Consider the following 22116-nt stretch of genomic DNA (forward strand, 5'->3'; position numbering starts at 1 on the left):
ACTTGTACTGTAGGAAGTTTCATGGAGTTTGCTTCTGGCTTAGACAAGGGTCTGCAAGGAGTGAGACCAGGTGCTGCTTCAGGGACCCTCTGGCAGGTCAGGAAAATGAAGACAGAGTACAACAATTTTCCATTTACCCTCTTCTTCTGTTCCAAGAATGACATAAACCTACAAAGAGCTGATTTTAAGAAGTTGTGGGTCTGGATTGGTACAAATATGAAGAAATGACCCTAAGGCCAAGGTCAGAACCATTTGGTACAGTTTAACCAACAAGGCTCTAGTTTATCAGGCTCTTTTGCACCTCTGACCATTGGTGGAGTAGTCATATCAGAAGGATAGCAGTGACCCTAGAGTAGCAAGGAGGCAAGAGGACACTCCTCCTTCTAGGGACAGAGGAGAGGCAGACTGTGGGAGTTGACAAAAAGATTTGCATTCTTATGGGCCTATACCTCTTCTGATCTAACTCTATATTTATTTTTCCTTATTAGGAAACTAGCCATGATAATTGTACAGAATTGTAAAGTTAAAGAAGAAACTATCTATAGAAATAATCTTTGGAAGCTTTTCTTATTTTCCCCTGTGTATTCATTAAAATATGTTATGTAGTTGTCTAAACATACGCAGACTTGCATTGATTGTAATTGGCAAAATGTTGATGTCAGGGACATACTCTTGTTATCTACAGAGTGTTTTAGATTTTGCTTCCTTTTTCCATTTCATAATAAAGAATTTTGGATCTCAAAAAGTTTGAGTACAATTAAGGTTTTTGGTAGGGTATTTTGGCACTAGTATGTATGGTATTTGGCACGAGTTGTATTGTTGAAGATACTTGAACCCATGGTGTTTTGCCTTATATATTGGGACTTGACTTGATTTCTGCAGGTTAATGACATGAGACTTTGAAGTTTCTTTTAGAGCCTAGAGAAAATAGCAATCTGCCATATTTCGCTTTATTATTTAAGATTGCCATATTGAGCTTTTTGGTGTTGGCGGGTGGTGGTGGGCTAAGGCAGAGGTGTATTTGGGGCTTCCTTGTGGTTTCTTGGAAGCAGCAGTCTCATAATTGTCTATGAGTGCGTGAAGTAGTGGGAAATGGAATAAGTTGTATTTACCATGCTGCATCATTAAGTTTATCTAAAGTCTTCCCCTGTTCTTCTAGGTGAATGTTGTTATGTAATTTTCTGTTATCAAGGTTTTGGATACCAACTGAGTGATAGAATTATATTGAAATAGAAGAGGTAAACTTTGTAGAAGATGAAGGAGATGCAGAGGACTCTTTGAAAACTTTGTTCTATCTTTAAAAAAAATTGTGTATTGTGCCTTTAGACAAAAAAGATGGAAAACAGTTTTAGGGCTTCAGGACCTTATGTTTTGACTTTGGAATTCCAGAAGAAATTCATTGATTCAGTATCAGATGCAGAGCATGTCTCCCTGCAGTGTAATTCAGTTTAGCCAAGTTAAAGAACCAGCATAAGTATTCATCATCACATGAATGGATAAAGAAAATGTCACGCACGCACGCGGACACACACACACACACACACAATGGAGTTTTATTCAGCTATAAAGAAGAATGAATCCAGTGTCGGTGGTGCTTGCCTGTAATTCCAGCATCTCCTGAGACTGAGACTGGAGGATCCAGAGTTCAAAAGCAAGCCTCAGCAAAAGCAAGGCATTAAGCAACTCAGTGAGACCCTGTCTCTAAATAAAACACAAAAATAGGGCTGGGGAATGTGGCTCAGTGGTCAAATGCCCCTGAGTTCAAAGTTCAATCCCTGGTAACAAAAAAAAAAAAGAAGAAGAATGAAAGTATGACATATGCAGGAATTGTAGAGCACTGTGTTAAGCAAACGAGCCAGACAGACCAGAAAATCAAGGGACTTGTGTGTTCTCCTTTGTGAAAGCTAGAGAGAAAAAAGGGGAAAGGGGATGGTTTGATCCTGTGAAATTAGAAGGGAGACCAGTGGAGTGGAAGAAGGGGACTGGGAGGCAAGGTATAGGCGAATGAAATTTATTAAATGATGTACATATACAAATAATAGTGACATTATGTATAATTTAAGAAATAGAGCCTTTTAGTTTGAAGTGTGTTCCAAACACTGCTTTTTTTGAGCATGCTGTCTTGAATGTCTTGAATGTATATGATTTCTATTTTGGCTTTGTTAAATTTGCAATTTTCCTATTGGGATTTTATTCTGGGACTAATTGCCCTTTGGGTTGGGATCTTGTCATTCCTTCCTTTTGTCCAAAATTTCTAACCTTAATTTTGTTCTAGAATCTATCCTGCATAGTTTCTTCATATATGTTAAGTTGAATAGTCAGTGAATTTAAGTTGCATAAAGTTTTCATGTGTTTAAATAAAAAAAAAAAACTGCAGTCATAAAGAAGAGCTCAATAGTAGTTTTCTAAAACAATCTGTAAAACTGATTTTCAGAAATAGGTATTTTCATTAAATGTACATTTAGTTGTACATTTTGGTACAGAAATCTGCCAGTTGTATATCTCATTTTTACAGCCCTCTCTCCAACTAATACAGTAAAAATCAATTGCCCTTTCCTATTTGTTCACCTGTCCCTGAGTGATACTTAGTTCTGTAAAGTATGGAAGCTAGGTGGTAAGATGATTAGCTCAGATAATTTTCCTGGTCCTGTTGAATCCTAGGATGTGAAGTTTAACTTATATGAAGTTTGCCTATCTTCACAGCTACCTAGATCAGTGGAATGAGAGAATTTAGGTAACTAGAGTCTAATCCTCATTTTGAGGGAACATTAAAAAACAAAGAACAAAATGCTAATAATATGCACCCCTGTGTGCTGAGATGGTGGAGTGGGCATGACTTGTTATATGACTCATTCACAAACCCAATGCTCCTTGTGAAAATTACCACTATGCAGATGTTCTCCCCTCCCCCATCCTCTTCACCGCCAGGTGAGGCAACTGAAAACTTCATCTACTAATTCATTCCAGCCAGAGACAAAGACCTGTTTTTTTTTTTTTTTTTTCTTCTGTGAGAGTTGGCTTCCACTTCCAAAATGCTAATTGGCATCAGCTGCATTCAAACACCACGGAGGCTGGGGGTGGGGACTTGGGGGAGGCAAGCAGCTGCCTCTCGGAAAAAAAACAGAAGGAAGTCTTCCTTTCTTTCCCAAAAGATCTCCCTGTCAGGTCACCCTGTTCTTTTCCTTTTTTCTTCTCTTTTCTTTTTTTAGTTTTTTTTTCTTCCATTTGTGTAAGATGTGGCCTCCTAAAGAAGAAAGATTGTGAAAGGTCACAATAATTTGCACTCTGACAATACAAAATATATAAAGCCATGTAATTTTGCCAATCCAATTTTCTTTTCATATGTGGGATTTGTTATTGTTTTTACTTTTCAGTTCTAGCCAGCCCCAAGTTTGTTTAGTGTAGTATCTTCTTTAGCTAAATAAGCTGTTTGTTTTGGTGGTAATGGTAGTGTTACTGCCTGTTACCAGTGAAAGTTCCCTTTTCCCCTAGGTTGAAGTTGGAATACCCGAGAAATGCTAAGGCAAGTGTAGAAAGCAAATTTTATTTAAAGAAAATATTAACACAAGAAGGGGTCCCAGAGCTGGGTGTCCATGAGAGGGATGAATCTTGTTTTTCAGTTTACAGGTTTTCTGTCTTTTTATCCCACCCATGCAGCAAAAAGGTAGGAAAGGAGCAATTCAGGGATACCTATCCCCATTTTACAGGGGAGCAGTCCAGGGAATACTCATTAATAATTCCCCACTGGGAGGAACTGTCCCTCTGGAGGCAGGTGACTTTGGCCTTGAGTGAGGGGGAGGGGGATGTGTCTTAAAGGCATTAACATTTCAATATCCCAGGGTCATTGACTTTGGCCAAGAATGTAGGGGATGTATCCTGCAGTATTAGCATTTTCTTTCCCTTTGAAGCAGCTTCCATCTTCCTGATCTGACTAACACTAACTGCCTGACCTATGTCTTGCTTCATTGGTACATACTATGTAGTGTTAGCCTGAGACCACGAAACTTCTGTATTTCACCTTGTTGCCACGGCATTAATGTATATATTCACAAGTGTTCTGTGTATCTTAATCTTGCGCCAAATACAGTTTAGTAATAAATATTCTTTAATACCAGCAAAAATGTGCTTTATATAATGGTTATATCCCACCCACCCCCATTTGGCATAAAATTTGCAACAATTCCAAAGGGAGACTGGAACTCAGAAGTTGGTTCAACATAAAATACTGTATATTCTGTATAATAGCATTAGTCATAATTAGGATTCCCGTTGTAGTTGGCTCAGAGCCATTGGGCAGATTCTGTATTTCTGATTTTTTTTTCCCTCCAGGAGTGGGCATTCATAATTAGACAGTGAATGACAATTAGTGGTGCTAAATGTCCTTTTATTTCATGTCTATTAATCATTTATTTTAAAATCATAAAAGAGGGAATATTCAAAGTATCTGTATACATTATCCTAAACCAATAATTTTGAGAGGAGAATATGATTTTCATGTGCTTCAGAATTTGACTCCTCAAGACCTGGGAAATAGTTTTGAAAGAGACATTGGTCTGATCACTATATTTCTAGATGATATTTGAATGGTTCAGTCTTGTTAAAAAAGCTATTAAACTACTTGTTTATCAATGTTTCATTGATTCCAAGGTGCAGCCCAGTTCTGAAGATGTTACAGTGTGAGTCCTATGGTTCCTGATGCATCATGGTTTCATTACATAAAGTAATGGTGTGTCTCTATCAGTTAAATATGCCCCCAGGATACTCTGCCAGCCATTTTTACCAATATCTATATGCGGTCTATGGGAGCACCGGCATGGTACTGAACCCTTAAACACTCCAAAATGTGTGCTTGATTTTTGTTTCATTGGGATATGAAAACATCAAGTGACCTGGAAGCCCTCCAGTCTTCGTAGAGTGGTGAATAAATCAGATCCTGGAAGACTCTAATTTGTGTCACTAAAAGAAAAAAATTCATTGAAATTCATCAAAAATGTCATGATCCTTAATTATTGATCAGGTTTCTCATGGATAGTCTTTTTTTTTTTTTTTGGAGGGGATTGAACTCAGGGGCACTCCGAGTTCCTGTCTGAGCCACATCTCCAGCCCTATTTTGTATTTTAGAGACAGGATCTCACTGAGTTGCTTATTGCCTTGCTTTTGGTGAGCTGGTTGTTTTCTTTCTTTCTTTTCTCATGGTATCATTAAAAAAATACCTTTATTTGTTTATTTTTATGTGGAAGCTGTTTTTGAACTCACTGTCCTCCTGTCTCAGCCTCCCAAGCCACTGGGATTACAAGCATGCTCCACTGCACCTGGCTTCTCATGGATGCTCTTGAACAGCATTTACTTTTTGTCAAGAAGTGAAATGTGTTGGCAGAGTATGAGAGGAACAGTGACCCTGGTAATAGTTTCACTAGAAGTAGGCATGAAGGGAAGAAGGGGTAAGGAATAGGACAAAACAAGCCTCTGTAATCCAATAAATTCATAAAGTATGCAAAGTAATCAGCTGGCCGATCTTTCTACTAAGACAAAATTAAAATGAATATTTTGACTTTTTTCCTTTTATAGTGCAATATTGCTCTTTTTTGTGTGTGTTTGTGAAAGCTTATAGGTTACTGATTTTGAACAAGAATAGAAAAATCAAACCTTTCTGATCACCTGCCTGCAGTAAATGAATATTTGGATCAGTGAGCCCTTTCAATAGGGGCATAAAGGGCATTCTGTAGGAACCTGATTGTGATTTTTGACATGTTCTAATTTTTTTTAAGAACCTTTCTGTCTTGACAGGATCTCCTTAGGGTTGTCCTGGACTGTTTCCTACTTGGACCAAGTAGGTAGCTTCTCTAGAGCAAGTTGTGGAGAGTTCAGAGCAAACAGACTCAATATTCCCCCTGACAATGAGCAGGCACATTACTGTATTATGTCCATCATTCTTGGTGTATGAATGTGAGTGCGTAGAAAAAGCACAAGTAAAGCTTTTGATGAATTGGACTTTCTGGTTTTCTTTGGGGTCTGCTTCCTGGTACTGTTAATAAAAATCACCACCCTGTTCTGTTTTAGTATAAGATTCCTTTTGAAGAAAGATCTTAAACAGGTCTGTTTTTCTATATTGGCCAATCTAAATACTGGTTTTGTTTGTAATTAATTAAGACACTTTTATTGAGTATTTTACTTTTCATTGCTCCTTTCAGCATGGCAGTATTTAAATCACAGATGGAAGGTTTTCCTGTGTATGGGGTTAGAATGAGAATTATTTTGTAGACTGCACTTTTGGCCATGTGATTTCTGTTGCTGTATTGGTAGTTATCATCTATTAATGCACTAAGGCACTGTGTTTATGGATTTTGAGAATACTACTTTAGGGTGACTACATGTCTTATTCTGCTTGGTTTCCAAAGCAGTAATGCACAACTGGACTATTTATTTATTTATTTTCCTTTTCCCATTTCTTCTCATCATTAATGTCTAATTAATGATATTGACAGGACCTTCCTTCATTCTTCCTTCCTGCCTCCCTCCCTGCTTTGCCTCATCCCTTCCCTCCTCTCCCCTCCCCTCAGGCACTTAACCTCTCGGCCACATCTCCCAGACCTTTTTATTTTGAGGTAGAGTGTTGCTTAGTTGCTTTGACCTTGCAATCCTCCTGTTTCAGCCTCCTGAGTCCCTTGAATTACAGGCATGTGCTACCACACCCAGCTGAGCTTTCATCTAAAATATTATGAGTGTGTGCTCTGTTGCTTTTTGTTGCATGTGTACACATGTACCTAGACTATTCACAACCTCCAAGTTGTCCCTGGCTGGAATTTCTTCCCTAGGTGTATGTAAGAGAAAAGTGAAGACCACAGGCTTCTTAGCTCTCATCTTTCATAAGAACAGTTTTTTTTTTCTTCCAGATTTATACCACCATTTGTTTCCTTCATTCCCCTAACCCTCCATCTCACCCAAAGTCATCTTTTCTTCCGTTGCTTATCTTATTTTAATAAGAGAATACGGGAAAGCCAAGTTTGAAACCCTGAGAATGAAGCAATCTTTTGTTTCTTGAGGGACAGAGAACTTTAACTTCTTTTGTTATTGCATATGTGGGGGGAAAATAAAGTCCCCTATATCATTCAAAAGCTGTGTGTTGTTTTTTCCTCCCCTCTCTCTTAAGGATGAAGAAGAAGAAATTAAACTGGAGATAAACATGCTGAAGAAATATTCTCATCATAGAAATATTGCAACATATTATGGTGCTTTTATTAAAAAGAGCCCCCCAGGACACGATGACCAACTCTGGGTAGGCATGTGTTTCTGAGTATTTTGTGGGCTTTTCTTTGTGGTGTATTCTTAAGCGCATTAAGAATTGTGCCAGGGTAGACCAGAAACAATGGAATTCCAAGAAGAAAACGTAGGATCAGCACTCTAGTACATCAGTCACAGGCAATGGCTTTCTCAATATAACAAGCAAAGGAAATAATGCAGAGAGTTAATAAATGAAATGTATCAAATTAAAAAGGTTCTGCAAAGCAAAAGGAACAATTGGGAATAAGAAGAACAAACCCACAGAATGGGAGAAAATTTTTGCCAGCTATACTTCTGACAGAGGACAAATGTGTAGAATATATAAAGAACTCAAAAAACTTCACACTAAAAAACCAAATACCCAATTAATAAATGTGCAAACAAATTAAACACATACTTCTCAAAAGAAGAAACACAGATGGCTAACAAACATGAAATAATGTTAAACATCATTAGTAATTTTTGGGGAAACACAAATCAAAACTACACCGAGATTTTCTCTCACGCCAAGTAAGAATGGTAATCATCAAGAATACAAACAATAGCTGGGTGCAGCGGTGAACACCTGTAATCCCAGTAGCTAAGGCAGCTGAGGCAGGAGGATCACGAGTTCAAAGCCAGCATCAGCAAAAGCAAGGTGCTAAGCAACTCAGTGAGACATTGTCTCTAAATAAAATACATAATAGGGCTGGGGTTATGACTCAGTGGTTGAGTGCCCATGAGTTCAATCCCTGGTGGGCCCCCCACCCGATCCCCCAGAGAGGGAGTGGGTTAGGGGAGAGAAACAACAGAGGAAAAGGGACCAAGGGGTGGGAGATAAGGAAGCAAGGGAAAGTGCTGGGGAATATATTAGCCAGATTATATTGTAGTATTGTGTGCATGTACCAATATGTAACATTGTTATTTACAACTATAATCACCAACAAAAAATATGGAGAAAAAAAACTTGGCAAGGGACAGGAATGAAAAGCAAAGAAAGGTCAGTAGCTGGTGGATTCTAAATGCTTCCTTAGCCTTTTTTGTTGAAGATAAACTAAATGTTTACTTTGCTGTTGATTTCACACATTGCATGGAAAAAAGTTAGCTTTGTCTTTTAGGAACAAATTGGCATCTTCCAGGAGGAATGTGACCATATAATAGCAAGGAAATTAGGATCTTGGAAGAAAAATAATAAGAATTTTATGTGGGAGTCAGTTGATATGAAAACTCAGTGAATTTCTTCTTTTTTTGTGACTACCTGGAAGTGAGGCAAAGAATATAAGAAAATTTTTGTCAATCAAGAATTAATGATAATACTTAATTTAAAAACAGTAAATATTTAGGAAAATTTCTGAAATCAACACTTTGTAGCCTTATATCTTCATGAAGACATTTTTATTCAAGATGATGTTTCACATTAGTTAGAAGGGAAAAAATACTCTATTATCTAACTTCAGTCATTAAACTTTTAGAATAGTTAATTTCTGTTTATATACAAATAAATAAAGCTGTAATCATTTTTCAATCAGATATAAATACTGCATTAAAATTATGTAATTTCTAAAAAAATAGCATTATCCTTTTAAATTAAACCCAGTTGATACGAAATGATTTAATAATGATAAAGTATGAAAAATAGAACATGTTTGAGGTTAAAATGAGAAAGAATGTAAGGGCGCACTTGAATCCGATTTCTGATAATTGGGCAGTGATAAAGAACAAATGGCACTTTTGTGCCCACATGCTTAGAAGAGGCATCTTGGCTGGTACATGCTATAGAGTGTTAGGCATTCCCAGTCTCTCAGACCACATGTGCAGAGTGAATACACAGGGCCATAGAATGAGCTGTCATTAACTTGGATGCCTCTAAAATGATCACATGCCTAAGTGTCCAGGAAAGGGAGTGAATGGAACTGCATTTCCTCACTTCTCTGCAAGGTAAGTGTACTGAAAGCTGGTGTGTTAATCACAATGTGTCTTGTCTGCCCTATAGCTTGTTATGGAGTTCTGTGGGGCAGGGTCCATCACAGACCTTGTGAAGAACACCAAAGGAAACACACTCAAGGAAGACTGGATTGCTTACATCTCCAGAGAGATCCTGAGGGTAAGGAAAGCAGGAGCTACCGTGCCTCAGTGGTGATCTTGTATTTACATTTGCATTTTCCTAGCTCCAATGTTGTCTTTGCATTAGTTATACCTATCAGATACTTCTATTTTTGACAACCTAGGTCTCTGTATAGCCATCTAGGTTTGGTGGTTTAAGCAGAAAGTATACATTTTTGTGTGGGTGTGGCACTTGAACCCAAGATCTTGTGCATGTAAGGCAAGCACTCTACCAACTGAGCTATATCCCCAGCCCACGTAAAGAAAGTATACTTAAACAAAAAAAAATTAGTTTTTTATATCCACAGACTGTGCATTTGTGGATCAAAAATATTCAAAAAAATAATTGCTTTGTACTGTGATTGTAGACTTATCATTACTCCCTAAATGATAAAATAGCAAATTATTTATGTAGCTGTGATACTGTATTAGCTATTATAAGTGATCTAGATGTGACTTAAAGTATGTGGTAGAATGTGTGTAGGTTATATGAAGATACCATACCATTTTAAATAAGGGACTTGAGCATCCTTAGATTTTTGGTATAAGAAGGTGTTGAGGGATACCATGGCATAAGCACTCTTCGCTCCCACCTGGACACCCAGGGACATCTGTAGTTTTTGTGTGTTTCTCCGAGAATTTGTGTTCAGACCTAATTGCAGTAGGAATTTCCTTTGGAGATTTAAAAGGAAATTAAGAGTGGAAGGAAGAGAAATAATCTCAGAACTATTGGTTTTAAATGGTATCCTGTGCTTAATAAATCAAGGTTCATTGTGCTAAATGCTGGTTTCAAAATCATCTTGCAGACTTTGGCATTAGGTGATAGAATCTGTAACAGTATTTACAAAGAATAATTCTAATGTTTAATGTTATTTATAGCCAGTTGCAAAGCTGCCTAATGATCTTAGAGTAAGGTTCTGAACTGCTGTTTTAGCAGCAGTGGTTTCTTTAATAATAAAGTCATTATGATACATTGGCAGAGGGTTTTTAGGATTTCATATTTTAAAGTTGTACGCAACTTACTAATAGGTGTCTTTTTTTATTCAGCCATTACCATATTTCTTTCTACTTTAACCCTAAATTACAAACTTAAATTACTTGATGCACTTTTATTTACCTGCCATGTTTTAAAAATAAACACTGTGTTGTTAAAATGAAATCCAGTTCTTCTGCTTTCCCCACTAATTAAAAAAAAAAAAAAAACTTTAAGTAGTAGTTATTTTATTTCTTCATATAGGTAAAGTCAGTAGCTTTACCTGTAAAGAAGAAACAAAATATAAGATTCATACAGGGCTACTGATTTAAAAACTGCCATATAGAATTCCTAAATAAATGTTTAGTTTCTTTTTATTTAAATAGTCTACCAATAGGAAGTGCAGAGGTATATGGACCATATTTTTATAATCATGTGCACATATCACTGTTAAAATATTATAAGAGTCTTTTATGGTTATTGTAGGAAGCAGAGCCTAAAAGTGAGAAGCTAATTAGCCTGTCCTACACAAGTGAAAGATTACAGTAAACAGCAGGCAGGGTGAAACTATGGTTAAGAGGTTTTGATGGTGGAGTCAGTCACAACTGGGGGTTTGAGTCCTGCTGCTGCTTCTGCTCATTTACTGTGTACTTTCTGGGCATCACAGAGACCAACTATGAAATTACTATTGTTGGAATTAAATCAGTGTTCATGAAGCACTTACTGTATTCTGTGCATATGTGTTGTTACTATGTAGTTAGTATTCTCTGTTTGAACATGTATACAATATCTTTTTTGTATATAATTCTATAATGTGATTTCTTAAGCAGGGAATTATTAGCTTCTAGCATAATGTCCCAGATGTCAAAGACATCAAAGATAGTTTATATTTTTTTGTATACCCAGCAAGCATTGTTTACCTGTCATGTATAATATGTACATTTAACTCTCTTACTACCATCAATCTCGGGCAGCATTGAAAAGAAACTGCATTTGTTTGTAGCTCCTAATCAACTTCAGTGTGATAGGCAAATGGACATCTTTTTGTGATGCTACAATTCTTTTCCATCTCTGAGTGTCTAAAACAAGAATTTTCTTTTTTATTATCATCTAGAATGGGAGTTTTTCCTACAACAAAAGTTCAGATTAACTTAAAGCATACAAATGCCTTATGGAGAGTTAGTGTATCTCTTCTGGTGTGTATTTGTTACAGGAGTTGCCAAGAGTTGGCTTTGGTAGAGAAAGTGGAATAGTAAGATGAAGATGAGGTTTCATGCAAAAGGAGGGCAACCACCACTGAACAGATAACCCGGTTTATCACAGACATGGTTGTGGGTAGCAGGTATCTATAGTGACAGAACTTTTCCCTGTTCCTTAATAGATAAAAGATAATAGATTTAGATGATATGTTGAGATCTTCTAAGGGGCAAGGGTTGGGAATATGTAGGCCTCAGCCCTCAGCAGAAGTGTTCTCTTAGGCCAACCCACTGAAACTCTCTGGACCACAAAGTTTACCAGTAAGCCAGTATGTTCTTTTTAGTGCACTTCCACATTTATATTTTGTGCAATAGTTTCTCATTTATATAGAAACTGGTATTTCATACGTAGAATGTGCACCTAGAGCTTTCTATAACCACTGCTGAGGAATATATTTCAGGAAAAATATTTCCTAGTTTTGAAACGTTGATTAGTTTCCTTGAGCATGTGGTATTTACTGAGTATTTGGACTTGCTATCTCCGACTTATCTCTACTGAGGAGAAGTAATTGTGGCCTGTCTTCTGGCATGAGAATAGTCACAAACAGTCCTGGGTACTTCATACAAAAAATATATTCATTGTTCTGAATAATCATAACTCAAGTTAACATCATTACCGAGCTGTTAAGACACACCTTGAGCAGTTTCCCAAGCAGAAGTTGTGATCCCTTAGCAGTGTGCGGACAGGAAGATAGGCAGGGTTTCATGTGCATTTACTGCTGGCAATGAAACAGGATGTAGGCCTACATGGGTTTGAGAAGACATGGATACTTAATGTTTGTTGCTAAGCCTGTGAAAAAGTATAAGAATGGGGTTTTATAAGTTAGAGAACAAATTCATGTGAAGTAATAGAAGTAGACATTTTTGTCTCCTTGGCTCTTCCATGTCAAATCATGCTAACAGGAGGACATATTTCCTTTCTATCTAACTAGGGCACTAAGGGACCATATATTTTTAGACATTTTTCTCTATTCAGTGCTTATTGGGATAATATGCACATCCCATGTTATAAAGAGTAAACAGCCATCAAATAAGGTATTTTATTTCATAGGCAGAATAATAAATGAATTTAGAGCCCCCCATGTTAGAAAAATTTATCTTCTACAGTGACTATTATATTTAATTCATATCCTACGAAGTAATGTTAATAACAAATCTCATAAAAATAATCAAATCCTTATTCGTGATCTACCTTTTAAAAAAGTTTTTTTTTTTTTTTTTTGTAGTTGTAAATGGACAACATACTTTTACTTATTTTTTATGTGGTGCTAAGGATTGAACCCAGTGCCTCACTTGTGCTAGGCAAGTGCTCTACCACTGAGCTATAGCCCCAGCCCTGATATACACTTTTCGATCAAGATGTTTCAGAGTATATAGGTTGCTGGTATCTTAAGGAGACAGGCTTCATATTTAGCTTCTCCAGTTAAGGATAAAACAAACAAATCAGTTGTGAGAATGATGGCTGCTATCTTTCAGACCATATTTGGATGCAGCATGTGGTTTTGTTCCTCTACTACCTCTCAAGAGAGACATGCTCTTGGGCTTCATTCCAGATAGAAGGTCATCAAAAAGTGCTATATGCGCAGTAGGGTTTGTTTTCTTGGGAAAGAAAGATATTTTAATTCAACACAAGGCTCTTTTCAGAATCATTTTACACTTTGGGTAGAGATGGAATTGATCAACACTTAGCAGTTTGTCACTGTACAGTGGGAAGACAAGATGACATTCTATAACTAGATTTAAATCCGCTTTAGCCCTTTGTTTTTCTTTTGGGATTTGTCTAGTGCAAATATACCCATGGTCACCCACTGAAAGATAGACATTGGCGTGGGAAAGGAACCACCCTGTACACAAATAGCACAAATTATAGCAGAGAAACTGTAGATGGTAATCTAAAGTGTGTCTTAAAAGCACAGCTAACAAGTGCTCATGTTGCGGAGGGGAAAACTAGCCAGTTGAAGTTGTGGTTAGGTGGGTTTCTTCTATATGATAGTATTGGTGATGTCTTCCTAGGTATGTGCTAAAAGAAAATTTTATGTCCTAATTATGAACTTAATGAAACTTTTTGGATCACGTATACTTTGTTACAAAAGGTGTGTTGCTGGGTGTTTACTTACGGGAACAAAGAACTAAAATTCTAATCTGTCTGTCCTTTTCAGGGACTGGCACATCTTCACATTCACCATGTGATTCACCGGGATATCAAGGGCCAGAATGTGTTGCTTACGGAGAATGCAGAGGTGAAACTTGGTATGTGAGGGATGTGTGGCATACTTGCCCCTCAGGCAACTTGCTGCCCTGTTTACATTTAGCTAAAAGTTCATTCTTTTTTTTTTAATATTTATTTTTTAGTTTTTTAGGTGGATACGATATCTTTATTTTATTTTTATGTGGTGCTGAGGATTGAACCCAGTGCCTCACAGGTGCTAAGCGAGCACTCTACCACTTAAGCTACAACCCAAGCTTCTAAAAGTTTATTCTTTTACCCATGTTTTCTGTTTCTGTTCCTGTTCTTAAAAATGTGGGGACTGGACTTACTGCTTAGCCAGGCTCCAACCTCCTTTCTCTTGGGCTTCTCCTCTGATTTGTTCTCTGTACAGAAGCCAACTGATTGAGACCATGTCACATTCCTGCTTAAAGACCCTTAGTGGCTTCCTATTTTACTTTAGATAAAATACACTTGAACTCTGCTGGTCCATAAAAAGCCTTGTAGAAACTGGCTCCTACTATTTTCCCACCCCATTTTGTGAGCCTCTTTTATTTCCTTTCTCAATCACTGTTTTTTTCTCCCCACTTCTTAGAATTTGCCTCAGGGTTTTTGCACATACTGTTCCCCATTTGAAAGATTTAACCCCTATTTTGAAACCAAAAGTTTTCCCCTCATCTGCAGGAGGCTTTATTTGGCTCTCTTATCTGTCTTGGGCTGTGTTTCTTTTTCCTTTCCCAGCACTGTTCACAATTTATAATTACATGATTATTTATTTTCTTGTATTTTTGTCTCCTTACCAGAATTTAAGATCTGAGAGTGTATGACCAAGATTGTTTTGTTGTTTACCAGTGTATTCTTACCCAGCACCTAGTATGTTGCCTCCAGTGTGGTAGATTTTTGCTAAATTTCTGCATGGATAGATAATTGAAGACTCTGGCTATACCAGAGATGGCTTTACAATGATTTAAAAAAAATATTTTCTGTTTCCCTTAGCTGGATCTGAACTTCTTCCCATCTAGTTTCATATAATGGTTCTTTGAAGTTTTTTTAAAGTCTGTTAGAATTAATTTTTCTTTCATTGAAACATCATACAAACACTTTTTATCCTTATGCCCACAAGAATCTAGTCCATCTTCCTTTCAAAAACCTTGGCATAATAGTTGTACTTTAAAATTTTCATCCTTGCTTTGTTGTGTAGTGCTTTTATTTATTGATCACCTGTGGAGGACTAGTCTGCGCATTTGGAAACTCCCCTCAAAGCTAAGATAGGAAACCCTTGAGTTGTCCTCACTTAATGATTTCAATGAACCTGTGTATATTGGCCTTCTGCTGCCAGGCCTGTGATAGTCCCTCAGTAATTACTTAGTGATCAGTTGCTGTTGCTATCCAAGTTGCTGTGAAGCTTGCTCAGATTTTCTGTGCTTACTTTGTGGCCCATGCTTCCCTGTCTTGAGCATTCAGTTAATGAGCCCACCCCCAGCCCAGTTGATTCCCAAGCATGTTCTGTACACAGAATTGGAACCTTTGACACCAGTGAATTATCTCAGCAATTTATAGACCCGTTGGCATGAGCAGCTCCTACTCCTCTGTGCACTTCTTACTGGGGTCATGGCAGTTTGCAGGTAGTGATAATGTTGGTAGATACTGATGGACAGACATTCTGATGTGGACTTTCTGTCAACCCTGCCTCCCACCTGTGAAGTTCAGCAGAACTCCTCTGAAGTTAAATTGGGCAGGAAGTAAAAGTCCCTCTGAAAACTCAACAGAAATCCCAAGTGCTTCTGGGGATGTTTTTTGTATATTCCCTATTCTCTTTATTTAGAGCAGTGCTTTATTCTTTTCAAGAAAACCTTAATTCTGCTTAAAACAAAGAAGCTAAATCATTTGGGGTGTAGGTCGTTTCTCCTTGGGACTTTTCTGAACCTGTACTCCTTTATGGCAGTTGTGTTTTTTGAAAGCACTAGTAGTCATTCATGCAAAAGACCCTCTGCTGATCCTGGACCACACCTCCCAGGAGTTTCCATATGGTAGAGGATCTTGCAGTCTTAATGACTTTGCTCTGGAAAGGGCACTCCTTTTGGAAGTGTCCTACTTTGAAGAGTTCTGCAGGTTCATCGAACAGTGCTATTTTAGTTTATTATGAAGATACCTTTTCCATCCAGTTTTTTCTTTGCATCTTAAATCATGTTCTACTTTTTCTGTCTTTCACAGTTGATTTTGGGGTGAGTGCTCAGCTGGACAGGACAGTTGGAAGGAGGAATACATTCATAGGCACCCCTTACTGGATGGCTCCTGAAGTTATCGCCTGTGATGAGAACCCAGACGCCACCTACGACTACAGGGTAAGAGGCACCTGCTTGGCTGGCCTTTGCTCAGTTGGAGGGGTGAATGGAGGTTGCTTATGTATTTCATACATACCTCTTAATTTCTTGAGGAAGACATGAGCCCCTGTTGTGGGCGCAAATTTTCCAGAACAGTATTAAGTGACTTTTTTGTCCATTTGCTTCACTAAGGATTGCACTTGTGTCAGACAGTACAGGCCACTGGGTATGTAGTACGTGGAACTTTTCTTCATGAGTACATTAAAAGTTTTCTCCCATTTGTTATCCTTTTTAATTTGAGGAATATCTTAAAATCAAATATATTTTTTAAATATTGTCAGAATGTGTAAGAGCTACATTTATAAAATTTTAGATTATTCTTGTTGAAAGAGTTTCATAGTTTTCATTTAGTACACAAATAAATATTGAGATTATTAGAGTGACCTTGAGGGACTGGAATCAATAATGCATTTGATCCAGGTATAAAATCCATATTTGGTAATCAGACTTAGGTTGGCTATATTTACAAAAATTTATTTTTAAAAAAAACACCTTAATTAAACAAACTGGAGTGGTTAATGTACCTGTTAGTGATATTCATCGTGAAGTTTGTCTTAACAGTCCCCAGTGTATTTCAGTATTTATTTTAAGTACCCAATTACTGAGGCTTAAATTAAATCAATGCAGCTGAGGAATTTTTATTGAATCTTTTATATGGAGTTTTAAAAAATAGGTTACAGATTTTGTGACATTTTATTTTTTAATGTTATTGCATATCTCTTAAAATTAGAAACCATTTTTCAGTGTACTCAAAATATTATCATACCTAAGTGAATTCAAATAATTCCTTATACTGAGTTAATAATTGAAAATCTTAATTAAGATTATAGCTGATTTGTCCAAACCAGTATCCAGTGCAGGACAGGACATATTTGGTTGTTTGGCCATTGAGTTGCTTTTAATTTAGAATGCATCCTCATTTTTATTCATGAACCTGACTTGCTTAAGAAGTTGGGTCTATTGTAAAATGTTCTACTCTCTAGATTTGCCTGATGATTCCTATGTAATATGCGTTTCTTGTTTCCTGTCAACTGCAAAGCCACAGTTATTAAGGAAAGCTAACTTACAAGATGACCTCATAGGAGCTGGGGTACTTTCTGTTGCCTTATGCCAGGAAACCCACAGCCCTGCTTATGCCACCATTGACACTGCCAAAATGTTCTCCGGGTTAAGGCAGTAAGCCCTTTGCACCCTTGTAGTATGGAAAATTCCATAAAAGTAAGGGAGAAATTTGTAGGTCTATTCTTATTCTTGTATTCAAACATAAGGGTCTATACTTTGTAAGATAATTATAGGTTAATATTGGAAAACTTAAATTGAGCAACTTTGAGTAATTATATGATCATGATAGCATAAAAATGAAATGTATACTAATGACAATAACTGTATATTTTTCTTTTTTAAAATAAGATTTGTTCTTTAGCCAGTGCTTATTGAGTATCTATCAGATATTAAAATGAACAAAACAAAAACACTCGCCCTTGTGGAATTTTGAGCAGGGAACAAAAGTTTAATTCAAAATTTAAAGTTAACATTTCAGGGGAATCAGGAAGAATAGAGTCCTTGCATACAAAGACAGTTTACTTCCATCTCTCCCTTGTTTGGTTTGAAGATGGAGTGCAGAGGCCCCATAGTATGATTTGAATTAGTGAATAAGTATTGATTTTATGAATAGTTTTAAAGAATTTTGTAAAGAATGGCTTCTGTCCTTTAAACTTAAAATCTTAATTACATTTGAGGTGCTAACATAAAATATAAAAACAAACATAAATCTGATCCAGGAGTCTAGACATAATGCTTGTAAAGAAATGTGGGTGCACACTGAGGAGGAGAACATTCACTGAGCTGTTAGAGGGCTTTTACATCAACTGTGTCTGTCTCATTCACAGCGATGAGTGGTTTTAATCAGCTAATCTTTATTATTTTAGGTATCATCTGTTTACTCACTTGTAAGTGTGTTTTCACTTTTAATATCCTGGCAAGTTTCTATTTGTTTTGTACACTTGAAAGAAAGCCTTTATTTCAGTTGTGTGAATAGTCGTAAGTGAGTTAATGGCTTTGCAGTTAATATGGCATACTGTTTTATTTTTGCAGAGTGATCTTTGGTCTTGTGGCATTACAGCCATTGAGATGGCAGAAGGTGCTCCCCGTAAGTAATTTTTCTTTACTTTTAGCCCAGTTGTAATATATAACCTGAACTAGTTCCTAGGCTTCAAAGAGTAGTTTCATGTATAAAGTGATTCTTGGTGGAGGCATTTGTAAACATTATAAATGAAATTCTTGATAACCACTGTCCCTTATGGAGATCTCTTGGTATGTATAGGCTGTATTTTATTTAAGTAGAATTCACGTGTAAGCTGAGATCACATCAATAACTGGTAATTTTTGATTTTGCATTTTAAAGTTAATATCCAGTTAAACTAGTTCCTAACATGAAATTTTAGTATTACTTAAGTTTTGACTTAATAAATGGAGACATTATTTTTATTTACAGAATTTTTTTGGGGGGGGAGCGGATTATTCATGAAAATTTGTAAGAGTGTTTGCTTTTCCTTGGATTAAATCAATGAAAACTTTATAAAATTGAGAGTTTTGATCAGGGTTGGGACAGAATAACAGAAAAAAAGAAGAAAGCCATATTTTCTGCTGGTTTCCCTAAAAGGGAAAGACAGTGTAACTGCCTGGTACATAGTTGCTGAATAAATATTTGTTGAATGAATGAAAAAATCATTGACAACAAATTAGTTTGCAATACAGAAATGGATGTCTGCTTTGAATACCAGATGTTCCTCATGTTTCTTTCTAAGGAATTGGGACAGGGAAATATTGCTTGATCTTTGTCTCAGTTTTCTTTCACAATGGGAATACTATTGTCTGCGTCTCCACCCCCACATTCCCAGCTGCCTTATAAGAATCTCTTGAAGGTAAATAAACACATGAAAATGCACATTACCTATGGTGACATTAAATGCATACATGTGTGCTGACCATCTTTATTGGAATGAGTGACTGTAGAAGTAGTAATAGCACAGAATTAGACAACTCCATTTTACTTCCACATTTTCACTCTTTCATAATAATACTAGCTATAACAATAGTCAGCAACATCTCTGAAGGGCTTGACTATCCTTACTCTGTTCCAGGCATTGTATGAAGGCCTTCCCAAGGTGTGTTCACAAGCAGTGCCTTGTTTAATCCTTATTAGAACAACCCTGTGAAAATACAACCATTTTCATTATAATCTTATAGATGGCTTAAAAAACATAAGTGTTTTTATCTTCTTTTAAGACTTTGAATTAATTTTTAATCTTTGGTTCATGAGAACTGTCCAATGTCTGTTTGAAAGTGTACATTCTTCTTGTTGCTCTTGTCCTTTGTATATTTTATATTTTTAAATGATAAATTCAAGGTATGCCCACAGTTCCAAGCTAGATGTCTAGACAGCTTGACATGAAGCCTATTAATTAGGCAATTGGAACAGAACGTTTGGTGTTACTTATGAATGAGCCCTAGAAGTCAAGAATGAGTAAAATAAGTGCCATACTGACACAACCGTCTCCTCTCCCCAGCTCTCTGTGACATGCATCCAATGAGAGCACTGTTTCTCATTCCCAGAAACCCTCCTCCCCGGCTGAAGTCAAAAAAATGGTAAGCTATGTATGGATTTTTTGTTGTTGTTCTTTTCTTTCTTTTTTAAAATCGTATTGTTTCTTTTCAGTTTTACTTTCTTTTGAAGTAAAATTCTGGCCATTCTAATTTCAACCATTATAAAAGCCAAACACCAATTAAAAAAAATAAATTAATATTTTTAGTCCTTTTTTTCTTGATAAATTCTCTTTACAAAATAGTGTCAGTTATGTGAAACACCATAACGTGGTTTCTTTTTAATATTTAAAAAATAAAATTAAATATATATTTAATATTTACTTTTAAGTACAGTATACTTTTAAACATCTTTCCATTAAAACAGCAAAGCTATGTTGACTTGAAATCTCTCAGATGAAATAGGACTTTAAAATTAATGGACGAGTTTACTATAATTATTGTTATTAAGTGTTTTTTTGGCATGCTTGTTTTCACTCCAGAAGAACATAGTAACAGACCCTCTCCTTGGCAGCCACCTTCCTTCCCTCCTTGCTGCTCTCCTGCATGTGTCTGATGAGACACTGATATCCCTGGGAGGGCTGTGATGACAGCCTTCCCTGAGGAAAGCCTTTAGAGTTTCAGTATTATGGGAGTATGTGTTTGGGTGAATTTTAAAATCTTCAAGGGAGGGGGCCAGGCCCCGGATATCGCCGACCCTAACCCCAAGAGTTTTTTTTCACTTGTTCCTTCCTGAACTTTTTTTCTTGAATCTTTTTTTATCAGGTCTTGTCTACACGCAAGCTCCTCATACATATATGTGGGCCTTTCTTCCTTTCTCTGTTTTCCTTTCTGTTTCCTGGGCTTATCTATCTTTATTGATGCTTACCTACTGTGCTCTGCTGGTTCCCTCTTACCCCCAACCTTTCTTCTTTTTAAAACTATTCTTATTAGTTTTCCAATTAATGTTTTTCCCTTAGGATTTTGTCTCTTCTGAAATATGCACAAAGTCTCTGAGTCTTCCATTCAGGATTTGTTCTTTCGGCTATTCCCGTCTACTCTGCTCTTGATTGCTCGTTTTCTGATCTTTTGCAGTTTTCTTTTCCCCTCTGGGGTATAGACATGTACATACATTTTCACCCCAGCTTCCTTTGTGCTTCTCCCTTTCCTCACTTTTTGGGTCCTCACACATTTTACTCTTACTTCCCCATCTTTATTCTAGCTGGATTTTTCTCATTCTTTATGCAGTGTCTTTAACTGCATTGGATTCCAGATAACTGAGGCCATCTAATTCCATTTACCAGTTTTAGAGAGGTTGTCAAAGGCCACACAATTGCAAAGATCTTAGCTTGATAGGTCCACTGTGTTAAGATATGATAACTTTTGGCATCATGGATAGGCAGCTCCAGGGACACCAAGTGTGTACAGTGGATATCACTTAGGAGTAAGGTAGGGAGTGGAGTAATAATTTTTTATCTAGCTCATCCTAAACCAAGAGGTCCTTGTTTTTCTTTTTTTCTTTAACCTGTCATATTTTATTGAAGGGAGTTTTTACTGGGAGGATTACTAAATTAATGCTCTGTCTTCAGGGTACCTCACACTCGGATTATTCTGTCCATTACTTGCAGTTTTGTGTACTATGTGTTCAATATACAATGATTTAAAAATATTGTGGTATAGGTTGTGATTGGTAGAGATAAATGCTTCATGGATCCTTTTCTTAACACCAGACTTCCATGTTCATCCATTCACACCACTGTTCTCATTTTACCCAGGTATTCTAAAGGGGTTAGAGGATCACAGACATAAAACCTTCTTTCTTTGGGACTGCTATTTTGCTGTCTACCAGATGTAAATTTCTATTACTGTTTCTGGAGAAATGGTGATTAAAAAGATGATTAATAGCCTCTCTTCCAGCAGAATTGATTGTTGATTTTTAAAGAAAATATTATAGGTGGCTGATTCCTGAATGTTGGTTGTTGTACACAAAAATTCCTTTGGAATCTTTTCACTCAGAACTCCAGTGTTTGGTCTGGGGAATGATTCATGTATTTGTATCTTTAATAAATTCCTTGAAATGATCCCCAAGGGCAGCAGGATTTAGGGATCTTGGTGAGTTAGAGCATTCCATTTTATAGTATTCTCTAAATTTCCCATGTTTCTCATTAAACACCTTCTTTGATGTTGAAGCCTTTCTCTGAGCCAATTCTAACATATTTCCGCATTCTTCTCCACTTTCATAGTAATCTCAGAAAATGACTTCTTATTCTGATATTTTTGCCCCTTTGTTCGTATTGTTCCTTCATGCTGTCTTTTCTCTCTCATCTTTGGCATATCAAACACCTACTTTTT

General features: G+C 36.7%; 1 protein-coding gene across 46 annotated transcripts in view; it reads left to right on the plus strand.

Annotated features, from left to right (window-relative positions):
• The window catches only part of Map4k4 (mitogen-activated protein kinase kinase kinase kinase 4), a 184446-nt gene that overhangs the window by 102680 nt on the left and 59650 nt on the right, over positions 1-22116 (plus strand). For all 46 annotated transcript variants that reach the window (XM_076833221.2, XM_076833225.2, XM_076833232.2 and 43 more), the window contains 6 exons: positions 7151-7276; positions 9254-9364; positions 13752-13842; positions 16013-16143; positions 18277-18331; positions 19752-19830. In XM_076833221.2, the coding sequence (XP_076689336.1) occupies positions 7151-7276; positions 9254-9364; positions 13752-13842; positions 16013-16143; positions 18277-18331; positions 19752-19830 (593 nt within the window). The remainder of the gene's footprint in view (positions 1-7150; positions 7277-9253; positions 9365-13751; positions 13843-16012; positions 16144-18276; positions 18332-19751; positions 19831-22116) is intronic.

Source organism: Callospermophilus lateralis, chromosome 14 (genome assembly GCF_048772815.1).
Source record: "Callospermophilus lateralis isolate mCalLat2 chromosome 14, mCalLat2.hap1, whole genome shotgun sequence".
NCBI classification, from domain to species: Eukaryota; Metazoa; Chordata; class Mammalia; order Rodentia; family Sciuridae; genus Callospermophilus; species Callospermophilus lateralis.